At 38.1% G+C, this 12,324-nt stretch overlaps 1 protein-coding gene across 1 annotated transcript in view; it reads left to right on the top strand.

Annotated features, from left to right (window-relative positions):
* LOC122403980 (ankyrin repeat domain-containing protein 17-like) overlaps positions 1–12,254 on the top strand; it is a 21,920-nt gene extending 9,666 nt beyond the window's left edge. Inside the window, exons 15-31 of the mRNA XM_043407825.1 lie at positions 288–479; positions 570–935; positions 1,031–1,185; positions 1,530–1,705; positions 1,806–1,938; positions 2,233–2,975; positions 3,057–3,371; positions 3,485–3,679; positions 3,779–3,926; positions 4,021–4,228; positions 4,504–5,057; positions 5,118–5,150; positions 5,247–5,558; positions 5,947–7,200; positions 8,172–8,363; positions 8,451–8,483; positions 10,092–12,254. Of these exons, the coding sequence (XP_043263760.1) occupies positions 288–479; positions 570–935; positions 1,031–1,185; positions 1,530–1,705; positions 1,806–1,938; positions 2,233–2,975; positions 3,057–3,371; positions 3,485–3,679; positions 3,779–3,926; positions 4,021–4,228; positions 4,504–5,057; positions 5,118–5,150; positions 5,247–5,558; positions 5,947–7,200; positions 8,172–8,363; positions 8,451–8,483; positions 10,092–10,115 (5,033 nt within the window). The 3' untranslated portion in view covers positions 10,116–12,254. The remainder of the gene's footprint in view (positions 1–287; positions 480–569; positions 936–1,030; positions 1,186–1,529; positions 1,706–1,805; positions 1,939–2,232; positions 2,976–3,056; positions 3,372–3,484; positions 3,680–3,778; positions 3,927–4,020; positions 4,229–4,503; positions 5,058–5,117; positions 5,151–5,246; positions 5,559–5,946; positions 7,201–8,171; positions 8,364–8,450; positions 8,484–10,091) is intronic.
* The last annotated feature ends 70 nt before the right edge of the window (positions 12,255–12,324 follow it).

A 12,324-nucleotide genomic window follows, 5' to 3' on the forward strand; every position in this document is an offset into this window, starting at 1 on the left:
TTAAAATTATTTGATCTTATTATTCGTTCGACAAATAATCTCAAGTTGGAATTAACATGTTCGCATTTTAATTATACTTAATATAAAGGAGAAAGGCAAAGAAGTAAAGAAGAAAAAAGTCTTAGTTTGCAATAAATTTGAAGAAAATAGAAAATACAATTTTATATGTGCGTGAAAAAATTCGTTCTTAACGTTGTTGACGCGTTGAAAAATATTTATCAGTATACGACTTGTTGATAATCAAATTTGTTGCTTTAGTTAATTATTTAATTTCTACTTTGTTTTAGTTGCTGGTCAATACACAACAGGTGTTCCAACGGTTGGTGGTTATACAACTAACCAAGTACCGCCTGCACCGTTTTCTTGTATGGATGTTGATTCCGAAACCGACAGTAATCACGATACAGCATTGACTTTAGCATGTGCTGGTGGGCACGATGAACTTGTTGAACTTTTGTTGAGTCGCGGTGCGGATATAGGTAACGTTTTACGAGTAGCATTATGAGATATTACCGTAATTTCCGTAATGTTTACACGATACAGTTATTAACACATGTTTAATTTTCCAGAACATAGAGATAAAAAGGGGTTCACTCCACTTATATTAGCAGCAACGGCAGGACACCAGAAGGTGGTGGGGGTTCTTTTAAACCATGGGGCTGATATAGAGGCCCAGTCTGAACGTACTAAGGATACACCTCTGTCTCTCGCATGTAGCGGTGGCAGAATCGAAGTGGTTGAGCTTCTGCTCAATCGGGGTGCCAATAAGGAACATCGTAATGTTTCCGACTATACACCTTTGAGCCTCGCAGCATCCGGTGGTTACGTTAATATAATAAAGCTCCTCCTTGGTCATGGTGCTGAAATTAACTCACGAACTGGCTCAAAATTAGGCATTTCTCCGCTCATGCTTGCCGCTATGAATGGTCATGTTGGTATGTCTACTATAAAAATATTTTAAAAGAAAATTACTCTTGTCAGTGTGTTAGACGTTTAAGCATAATGAATATTCATTAATGATAACTTGTAGCGGCGGTAAAACTGTTACTGGATATGGGCAGCGATATAAATGCTCAAATTGAGACTAATCGTAATACAGCGTTAACGTTGGCGTGCTTTCAAGGAAGACACGAGGTTGTTAGCCTTCTTCTCGACCGCAAAGCTAATGTAGAACATCGTGCCAAGGTATAGTTTTAATATTTCTTCGTAGAGTAATAGCTTTTAAAATAAATTATTATCTTTATGTAAGTATAGCATTATTTGTTAATATAAATAAATAAGGTATAGACATAATGTAATACGAGGATACAAGCAGAAGGAAGAGTTTCCAGAGTACATATATTAATTGTTAAACAAAACGTTATATACTTATATAAAGTAATAACAGATTGTTACTATTAATCGTGTACATAGTTTATAATTTTTGGTGATTGAAATTTTAATTAAATTAATGAAATCATTTTGAAATGACGTAAATAAATAAATAAATAAATAAACGTGTGAGTTGTACATGTAAATACTTTTCTTAGACTGGATTAACGCCATTGATGGAAGCAGCTAGTGGAGGTTACGTGGAAGTTGGACGTGTTTTGCTTACCAAAGGGGCAGATGTTAATGCTACGCCTGTTCCATCATCCCGCGATACTGCCCTTACCATCGCCGCTGATAAAGGACACTGCCGTTTCGTAGAATTATTACTGTCGAGGTAGAAATGTTTTTATTAATGTACTAAAAATTGTACATTTTTAATACATTTAATTCGAATCCAGTAATAAAATATATATATTTTTTTATAAATTGTGTAGAGGGACCCAAGTAGAGGTGAAAAATAAAAAAGGAAATAGCCCATTATGGTTAGCGGCAAACGGTGGGCACTTGAACGTTGTTGATTTATTGTATCACGCTGGCGCGGATATTGATTCGCAGGATAATCGCAAGGTACATACGAGACAGTTCGAATTCAGTTAATTACGTCAGTTTTGATTGCCTTTGTTATACAGGATGTTCCAGGTTTTAATGTTCAATTTTTGTCAGTATATTTTATGGCACTAAATAAGAGAAAGATATTTATAAACATAGAAAAAGTTTCAACAGAAAAAATTAATAATGAAATGGAACAGAAACGAAATTTGTACAATTTTATAAATTCGATCTTTGATTTTTTCAAACTACATATACAATGGTACTTGCTTCGAATGTGACAAACAAAATATATATTTCCATGTTTTATAGGTATCTTGTTTAATGGCAGCTTTTCGTAAGGGGCACATTAAAGTTGTTAAGTGGATGGTAAATCACGTTACTCAGTTTCCTAGTGACCAAGAAATGACAAGGTACATAGCAACCGTCAGTGACAAAGAACTTCTAGAAAAATGCCAAGAGTGTGTAAAAGTTATTCGAGCTGCGAAAGAGACTCAAGCAGCAAAAGCGAACAAAAATGCGACTATATTATTGGAAGAACTCGATATGGAAAAAACGCGAGAAGAATCGAAAAAAGCAGCGGCTGCTCGCAGACGAGAACGAAAGAAAAAAAAGAAACTCGAGAAGAAGGAGGAGAAGCGGAAATTGCACGAAGAATATAAGAAAAGTGAAGGGAATTACGAAGACAAGGAGGAAAGCGGGAAGAAATCTGGCGACGAAGAATGCGATAGGGCGGACGATAGCGAACACGAAACTGGCGATGATTGCGAAAGAATGGATAGTATGCCATCGCCAGTTAATAGAAGCCCGGAAGACCCTGACAGAGAAGAAGGCGACAGTGGAATCGATGCGAATAGCCAAGGTAGCTGCAGTAGCAACGATGTCAAAGCTAGAGAGAAAAAGAAAGACAAGAAGAAAAAGAAAATTACTAGTCCTATTAACAATGAGAAGGATACATCCCCGCAAAGATCGCCGAAATCTGTAATCGGTCAAAGCTCTTCTTTGTCTCAAAGTTCCATCACTCCGACCAAGTCTCAAAACAACACTTCCGAGAAGTGAGTAGAATGAATCGCGATCAATTTTACGATTAAATTTCATCGCAATACCGACGTTTCTGCAATAATTTTTATTTTCAGAAGACTCATAACTAACGTCACCAACGGAGTATCAGTGTCCACAACTTCTATTACCATGAGTGCCAGATCCTCGACCGTTAATTGCGGTGAACGTAAATTAAAAGGTCAACTGGTGTTCGAGTCTTCGAGACATCCTGCCGACAGAGAAGATTTTGAAGCAACTGGAAATGAAACGTACATGCCTGGCAAAGGCAAAAAATCTTACAATAATCAATATGATGGAGACACATTGAACACTTCTATCAAGACGAACACTACCACTAGTCCCAAGCAAGGTGGCAAGCGCGAGGAAGGCTGGAAGGAAGTTGTACGAAAGTAAGATAACCGATTTTATCTTTACAAATTAATTTAAATAATTGTTCGATTATTGGTTAAATAATTATGAAATAATGATAATAAATATAAAAACAAAAATGGTTCTGAAACAGGGGGCAATCCGATGATTCGGGGAGATTTATGAATTCACCATTCCGTTCGAAGAAAGTTTCTGTTCCACCGAATGCTATTAGTCGGGTAATTGGAAGAGGTGGAAGTAATATAAATGCTATCAGAGGCGCAACAGGAGCGCATATCGAAGTAGAAAAACAAAGCAAATGTCAAGGCGAACGAATCATTACTATCAAGTACGTGCTCGATCATGTTCATTCTTTCGAACTACAGTTTCTAACTGAATACGTAAAGTATATTTTAACCATGTCCCTTCATTGTCTTGTTATTTTCAGAGGATCATCGGATGCAACAAAACAGGCTCATACATTAATAGCAGCTCTCATTAAAGATCCAGACGTTGATATATTGCAAATGCTTCCGAAATCGAAACTTACAGTTGTCACGACTTCCTCTTGGGATAAGACCGTTTCTACTATTGCCGTAAGATCAAATAATGTATCTTGGATGTGAATAAGATTTTCAAACACTTTTATTATTAATTTGTTTTTTAACCTCATTTATGTTTTGATTTTAGTCGAGTAAAGCAAAGTTGGGTCCTGTAAGTAAACCACCTAGTCTAACGTCAAATTCCAATAGTATGCAAATTAATAAATCTAGTTACCCATCGGGAGTTTCTACCGTCAATCAATTGATTCCACTTCGATCATCGTCCACCATTAAACTTGCTGGAGCATTTCCAACACCTTTACCACGTGCAACGGCACCTAGACTCGTTGCTGCAGGTAATGCATTACCTTATTTTCCCCATAAATATTACCGAAAATTACAAGTTTGAATCTCATATTTATTCGGCAGAAAACATTTAAACGCATGTTCTTAACAGATATATGGTAGGGCATTTTAGACTATCTATACGCAACTTATTTACTTGTAATGATAATCGACTGAAAAGTTTATAAGGCCCATATAAATGTTTCATAAATATTGTATTACTTTTTACAAATAATCGAGCACAACGTTTCTTCTTGTTTGCAATCTTGTTTTTCTACGTGTGTAGCCGAAAAACGAGCGCAGGCTGTAGCCGCCCAAATGGCATCGTCATCGAACACGAAGACGACAATGTCGTATACCAGCGCGATCATGACCGCCGGACGAGCAACAAAAATCGTGACGACAAGCACCACGCAAACGTTCGCAGCGAAATTATCCGAAATCACTGCCAACACGCATACATCCACTACCGTGATGCAGTCCACTCATACCACGGTAAATAAGCAGAAATCGTTACAAGCGAATACTGTCACCGTGGTGTCAGCTGCGGCGGCGGCAACGGCTCAGCAGACTTCGTCTCAGCAGCCCATAGTTAGTACATCGCCGAAACACTGCCGACCACTGCCTACTTTATCTGCCCCGCCAACTATGGTCTCACATTACTCTGGAAAATCTACTTATTCGCCCGGCTCGAATGTCGCGATGTCACCAGCAGCAAGCACTGCGATCGCGTATTGTCCTGAAAATTCCATCGCCTCAACCTGTTCGAATTCAGTGCGAGTCAGTCCGTCACCGCCAATCGTATCGCAGTGTCAACAGTTGCAGCAACAACAACAACAACATCATCATCATCATCATCATCAGCAGCAGCAGCAGCAGCAGCAGCAGCAGCAGCAGCAGCAACAGCAGCAGCAGCAGCAGCAGCAGCAGCAACAGCAACAGCAACAGCAACAGCAACAACAACAACAGCAGCAGCAGCAACAACAACAACAACAACAACAGCAGCAGCAACAGCAACAACAACAGCAGCAGCAGCAACAACAACAAATACGGAGTTCGACGCCTATTGCGTCCAATATCCAAGAACAACATCAACAGCAACAACAACAACAACAACACCACCACCACCAACAGCAACAGCAACAGCAAACGAACAATACGCCCCTCGAATATTCTTTGTTCAATGACACTTTCACGAAAGTTACCCAACAGTCGATGTGGGGTGGCCGAGAAAACGAATCTCAAAAGGGTATGAACTTTGCGACCGTAGCTGGAGGTGGAGTTTCCGTAAATACGTCGGGCTCATCGTCATCCAAGTTTATCGACAGCGTACCTCCTCAGGTTAGTATCGAATCTATCTATAATATACAGCGATTTGGTTTCTTCTTTTTCCCTGTAGAATAAGAATTTGTAAATAGAAATATAGATTTTTATTAAAAAAAAATAATAAAGTTAACCTTCAAACAAAGAAAAGAAAAGAAGAAATAAAAAGTAAACAGGACAGTTATATTTTCTCCTTGAAACTTAGATTGAGATATTTAGATATAAAGTTTTCAAATGAATATCCTATGTAATAATTGTTCGTAGAACGCATAACAAAGTGCTTTCTCACCTTGTGTACAAAGCAATAATGTGTCACGGAAGAACTATGCCATCCGAATACGACTTATTGTACCTGTTTATTTATCAGCCTCGTTTTATCAAACTTTTTATCTGTTTGCATACACAGGTGGACGCATCGAAAGCTCCCGGATACCGAGGAACAACAATGTGCTCTCCAGTTTCAAGCAAATCGAATAATAGCACAAACACCATTGCAACCAGCATAGGAAGCAGCACATCGTCGAACACGGGGCACAGTCCCATTCAACCGCCTCAGTTTCAGTCATCTGGAAATTATAACGACCATTCTCTTTCGAACAAGCCACCCGGTAGTTTGGCTGTGGCGCGGCCAGTAATGCCTCAGCAGAGTATGGAAATGGGGGCAGCGATGGGTGCGCAATTCAGTAGACCAGTATTTCAAGGCGAGCTGACGTCGCGTAACACTACGACGCATCAACCCCACGTTATATCCTCGACGTCGCAACCAACGTTGGATGTGGGTTTGTTCAAGGCGAACAATGTCAGTTACGAGCACGCAAACGTAAATTCGAGTTTACTGAAGATGGTACCGAACGAAGGGCAGGGCCACCCTCTTTTGCCTTTCCATCCTCATATGCAAAATTTCACGCAAACAATAGCGGCACCGTCTGCTTCTGTAAATACCACCGTCAGTATGTCGAGGTTAAATCCCAGGGCACCGGATTTCTCTAGTTCGCTGCATTTGAATAGCAAACCGCAGGTGACGATGTTCAATGCTGGCTCAGCGGCCGGAATACATCCGAATATGTTTGCAACGGTACCGCCACCACCTCCGTCTGCGATTCAATCAAATAATTTAGCAATGCTCGGAAACTTTCCCCTAGGAAAGTATCAAGCACCATCTCGAGCCACACCGAATACTGGAATCTCTACTAATGGACAAACGCGTTGGCCGTTTGCACCGCCGCACAATAATTATCCACCTCATCAGGATCCGATGATGGGCCAGATAGGCTTCACTAACCATTTGGCGAATATAACCGCACAATCTGGAAGCATCGATTTGATCACGAGCTTGGAGAATGGTGGTTCACCGGCAATATCACCGTCTTCTCCGGCGCAGGTAGCTCAAGAAATGAATCAGCTGAAAATAGAGGATCGCAAAGTACCGCGACCAATTGGTACAGAGAGAGCGTGGAAGAATTACGCAACGGCGGGCATGGGACCCGGCGGCGATGCCGATTCTATCAACTGGATGCTGAACAATGAAAAGCTCGTTGGATCTTGGGCGAGCTTGGCGCCAGGAATCGATAGGCATCAAGTGTTTCGCTCTAACGCAGCTTACAATCGTATATCCAACGTTGACGCAGAACTCCATCAGATGATGGAATCCTCCTTTCAGGTATATTCTTATCGCTTTATTAGTTTCTACTTTGTCAACATTTCCTCGTCTAGATTTCTACTTGACATCACAAATCTATAACGTGTCGATTCTCACGTCGATTTCAACTTCTAGAAATTCGAGGCTGAAAACTTATCTAGCAGAGATGGGCACATCTTTTCTACATAAGAATAGAATTTCATCTGGATAACAATTTATTCGAGACTCGTGAACAAATAGCTATTGCGTAAATGATGAGTTAGGATGTTCCAAAAATATTGTGCATTCGAAACCCTTAAGTGATAATTGCAACGTAACGTGATTTAAAGCACGATGATCTATATGGCTTCTGCCATCTTTTTGAAAGCAATTGCATTTCCTACGATATATTGATTGTTGTTTCAATGCAAAAAATTACACGCATTCACGTTTCATGCTGTCATCAATGTTGAATCATTTCTCGCTCAGAGAAAAATCCAAACTATACATATAGACGAAGAATTATAATTTTGTTTCTAATAATGGTGCAGAAACATAGAAATTTTTATTTTTTTATAGCTTATTTTAAATATAAACAAAATGAATACAATATTTTCGTAATGAGCACAAAAAAAGTTTCTTAACGATGTATTAATACATGTACTACGTTTGAATAGGCGGTTTAAAAATAGCCAGGTAGCATAGTGTCTAAAATATGTAATATTTTCTGAGACACTCTAATAAAACTATCCATTACGTGCACACGCTTGTATTTGTAGTATCGTACGTATGATATTTGTGTGGTGCTGTATGTGATTTTTATATGTTTACCAAAAATGCATCAGCACGTATTGTAAATAGTAAATGGCATCGAATACAATTCGACGATTTTAACAATTTAGAGAAACACAATACATACGGATTTCAGTTGTGAAATCGCTAATCCAAAGGTGTTCCTTGTTGTGAATCTATTTCTATGTTCAAACATATATTGATAATTGTGTTCGCCTTAGGGTCACGTGGATACTCAACAACAGCCGTTCCCGAATGGAAATGCTGCAGCTCTGTCACTAATGCCAGGATTAACGTTATTACCAGGACAATTTGGAACGCCTACGTTAACGGAAATCCCTCCAAACGAACAGAACAAAATGGATCCACCAGCATGGGGAATACCAGATGGTGTACAAGATAAACAACATCCGGTAAGTTGTACACATAAAGTAAGAAGGGAATCGTACGATGTGTTTATGCAGAATCTATATCTGTTTTACATTTTTAAATATTTAAAGTGTCTACATTACGCTGTTTGGCCCGATTATTGGGTTAGTCGAAAAGTTGGTAATTATTTACCATATTAACGACCTCACCACTTTCAATGACCTTGAAGTATGTTGGAAGGAAAATGTCACTGAATATCCTCAACCCATGATTAAAGATCGCCTACACCTAGTTTTGAAATTATAGGCATTAGAAGATAAGAGGAAAATAAAATAAAATATAATTAAGGTAAGTGTACCAGTTAGTTGACCATTTAAGTGAATAATGTCACAAAAACTTATATATCTTTTTTAGTTCTTATGGAATGATCACACCAAATTTATAGAACCACGTGCCAACTGTACCTTTATCATCTTATAAGTTTAGAACTTACTAGATGTGTGATACATATTTATATTGAATTTTCTGCGGGAACTCTTAAGGTGTTTCAGTAGTTATAATCAATCACACCTGTTGACATTGAAAATTCAAGTACTTGACCTCTTTTTGAGTTAACAATTGATCTCGTGCATTGTTATAGGAAAGATGTAAAAAAAAGTAAAGGATATTGAAAGCATTACAAAATTTAGTTCAACAAATAAAACTGTAAACGACATTAATACTTTCAAAACAAGAAAGTAAGTTCGATAGATACGATTAAAGATATAATTAAGCATTTTTAAGGAAATCTTTAGAAAGTTTAACTCAATAAGAGGAAAGACATTTCTATGTTTGTTAGCTTTTGTTCTTATATGACAATGAGACATACTATATTCTTTAACAAACTGTTGACATTTAAAATAATTACTTGTTTCGCTATAACCACTGTTACTGCGTATATAGTGGATGAAATTACTACAAGACCATTACTATTTTCAATAAACATGACAATAAATTTCATAATGATATTAAAGAAGTGCTAAGAAATAATTAACAAATAGAATTTTTTAAAATCGTCAGCATTTTAATGGTGTTGTTCTGTTTCTAAAGTAAAAATGTGCAAGTTTATTTACACTGCACTGTTTCGTGGTAATGATACTGCGCAATGTTTTTATAAGGTTTTCGCACGCTGTTAACACATATTTACAGAATAAGTGAACTTTTGGCAATAAATCATGGTGTCTTTATAGAAATTTTGTCCACTGTATTGTAATTGTTCTGAAACAGTGACATAGTATCGATTGCAGATACCACCGCGGCAGTCCCAATGATGCTATTCTATTACGAATATGACCGTTGAGGCTACTATTTTCAGCCTCTTTCTGGAAGTGTCAACTATTATAGTACATGGTCAATTACTGGTACTTTTACCTCACAATTTATTCTCAAGTTAATTTCAGATAATTATATATTGAAAAATAAGCTTGATCGGCTATTATTTTTCACTCTCGAACACTCGTGAATCTATCCCTTTAAATATATTTCAGAATTACTGAAATCAGTGAGGTCGTTAACATGGTAAACAATTACCAAAAATGTTGTATATTTTGCTTTCCGCCACCTCGTCTTCTTCCTTTCAGCCCCACTAAGCCCCACTAGCCCCACTAGCCCCACTAGCCCCACTAGCCCCACTAGCCCCACTAGCCCCACTAACCCCACTAACCCCACTAACCCCACTAGCCCCTTGATTCAGAAAAATATTCACGCAAAGTATTTAACCATTTGATTTGCAGGCATGGAATAAATGGACCCATTAAAAAGGAAGAAATTTGCGAAGGCAACAAATTTCGTTTCCTTACCTGGGCGATACGAAATAGAACCTGAAACTCAAAGTAGTGAATAGATGGAACTGGAATACGAAGCGTTGTTTCTAGGCACTTAAATTACATTACTACCCTAATTATATCCATTGAAACACGATATTATTTGTCATGCTAGGTGATAAGACGGTGAATCTTTACTACAACTTATTGCTATTATCTAGTATAATTATGCAATCGAAATAATTATGGTACACGGCACGAAAAGAGTTAAAAAAAGAGAAAAAAAAAGAGAAAAACAGAGGCCGCGAAACCGAAACGAAACAAAGAAATTTTAATCATTATTGTTCATCTTCGATTTTCCTTCGGGCATACGCTGCTTCTGTGTACTACAGGATTGTAACTCGAAGTAGGCGGATATCATATTTGACTTACGAAACGACTACAGTTTGTGTCAGACTTCTTCCTATCTTAATCGTTGCCGGTTCGATTTGCCCCATTTACGAGAATTCAAATCTTACGGTATTTGCTATAGACATTCGTGATAATAAATTCAGATACGCATACGATACTACGTCGGCTTTGGCTTCACCCTTAGTAGTAGTTCACTCAAATTAGAACCTTGCATCCTTGGTTTTACTCCTCGAATTTCATGTATCGAATTAAAAAGCTTCGTTTTAATTACGTACGCAAATAGATACACAAAGGCTTCGATCGTAACCACCCGAGTGTTACATACATGCTGTGTCATCTAAATAGTACGTAATGATAAACTAAAAAAATAAAAATATGTATATGATCGTCGTAACGGAAAGAACAACTTTTGTGCATCGATGAACGGCGGAGGGTCAAAGGAGATTTCAAAAAAAAAGGAAAAGAAAAAGGACTTGGGAAAACGTCGAGACCTTGGAAACCTCTCGCCAACTCCTTCGCATTGCCGCGCATCGTTTTCTCTCCCATAAAATATTTCTACGTTTCGTGTCGCGAGAGTACTAGCTCTCCAGTTCCAAGATCAATTAAAGCAGATCGTCGACGTTTTCTATGTTGGCGATGATTCATTGGAACATGGGGGAAAAACGTCGTATACGATTCGTGAAAACTCGATTGCGACAACCGTGCATGAAATTCTCTTTCTGCCCAATGAGACGCGCAACAATTTCGCGACTGCTCTTTCTCGCTTCTGGCGTCCTCCTATTTCTTGTTTCGTCTTTCGTTTAAATATCGAACATGTTGGTTATCGCACGGTCTTCGACGCGAGCAATCACGAATTCACCGAACGCAAAAGACGCAAATACTCCTTGCTATCGGCGCGGGTGGGGGTGTGGGGGTGGGTGGGGGGAGGAAACAGAAACGCATAGAAAGAGGAAAGAAGTTTTGAAACACTTATTATACACGAGAGCACATGCTACTCGGATGAAATAAACACGACCAGGCTTTGAACATGATTCAATTATGATCTTACACACGAAGGGGCGTGAAAACAAAAATGAATAGAAAAAGAAAAATGTTGGCACGAATTAACACGCGCTGTACTAATAATACATTAAATATTATGTATACCGAATCCTATTCGAATCAATGAATATTGTTCATTGTTAAACAGGTAGTGGGCCGCCGACACGTAAATATAACTCCGTGCGTCCCTAGCAACAGTGCTATTATAATACTATTATTGCTGTGGTGGTAATAATGTTTATTATTATATTATGGTTATTATTACACAAGACGTAATTATAGGAAATGGAAGGTAAATAGAAAACGTCACCTGCTGTTTCGGCTGGACTAGTACGATATACTAAATATTCTAGATAAACACTCGATATACATACATAAGAAATGTTCATTTCGATTGGACATTTGAAAATCTTTCTTGGCGGGGATTTCAACAAGTGTTCAATACACATAGCGACGATACTGTAATTGAAACGGTCCCCTACGCGTAAGTTTCGATGAAGCTCGTGGAAATTGTACTAGAGCTTTTGATCTATTATTCCAGGGAGCGCTTCAATTATTCTCTAAGATACGTTGTTATAATTTAAAGCCTATTTTCAAATTTGATTTATGATAATTCCGATATACAACACAAAACTATTATATGACATACAACAATAAAGCAAATAAATGAATAAATAAATAAACACAATTGTTGCATTTGTTATTCTAATGTTCCTTAATCGGTGCTTGACAAAGAACGCGATTCTTCATT

Source organism: Colletes gigas, unplaced genomic scaffold (genome assembly GCF_013123115.1).
Source record: "Colletes gigas isolate AHSC1104 unplaced genomic scaffold, ASM1312311v1 Colletes_gigas_Sc00087, whole genome shotgun sequence".
In the NCBI taxonomy this organism is placed as follows: Eukaryota; Metazoa; Arthropoda; class Insecta; order Hymenoptera; family Colletidae; genus Colletes; species Colletes gigas.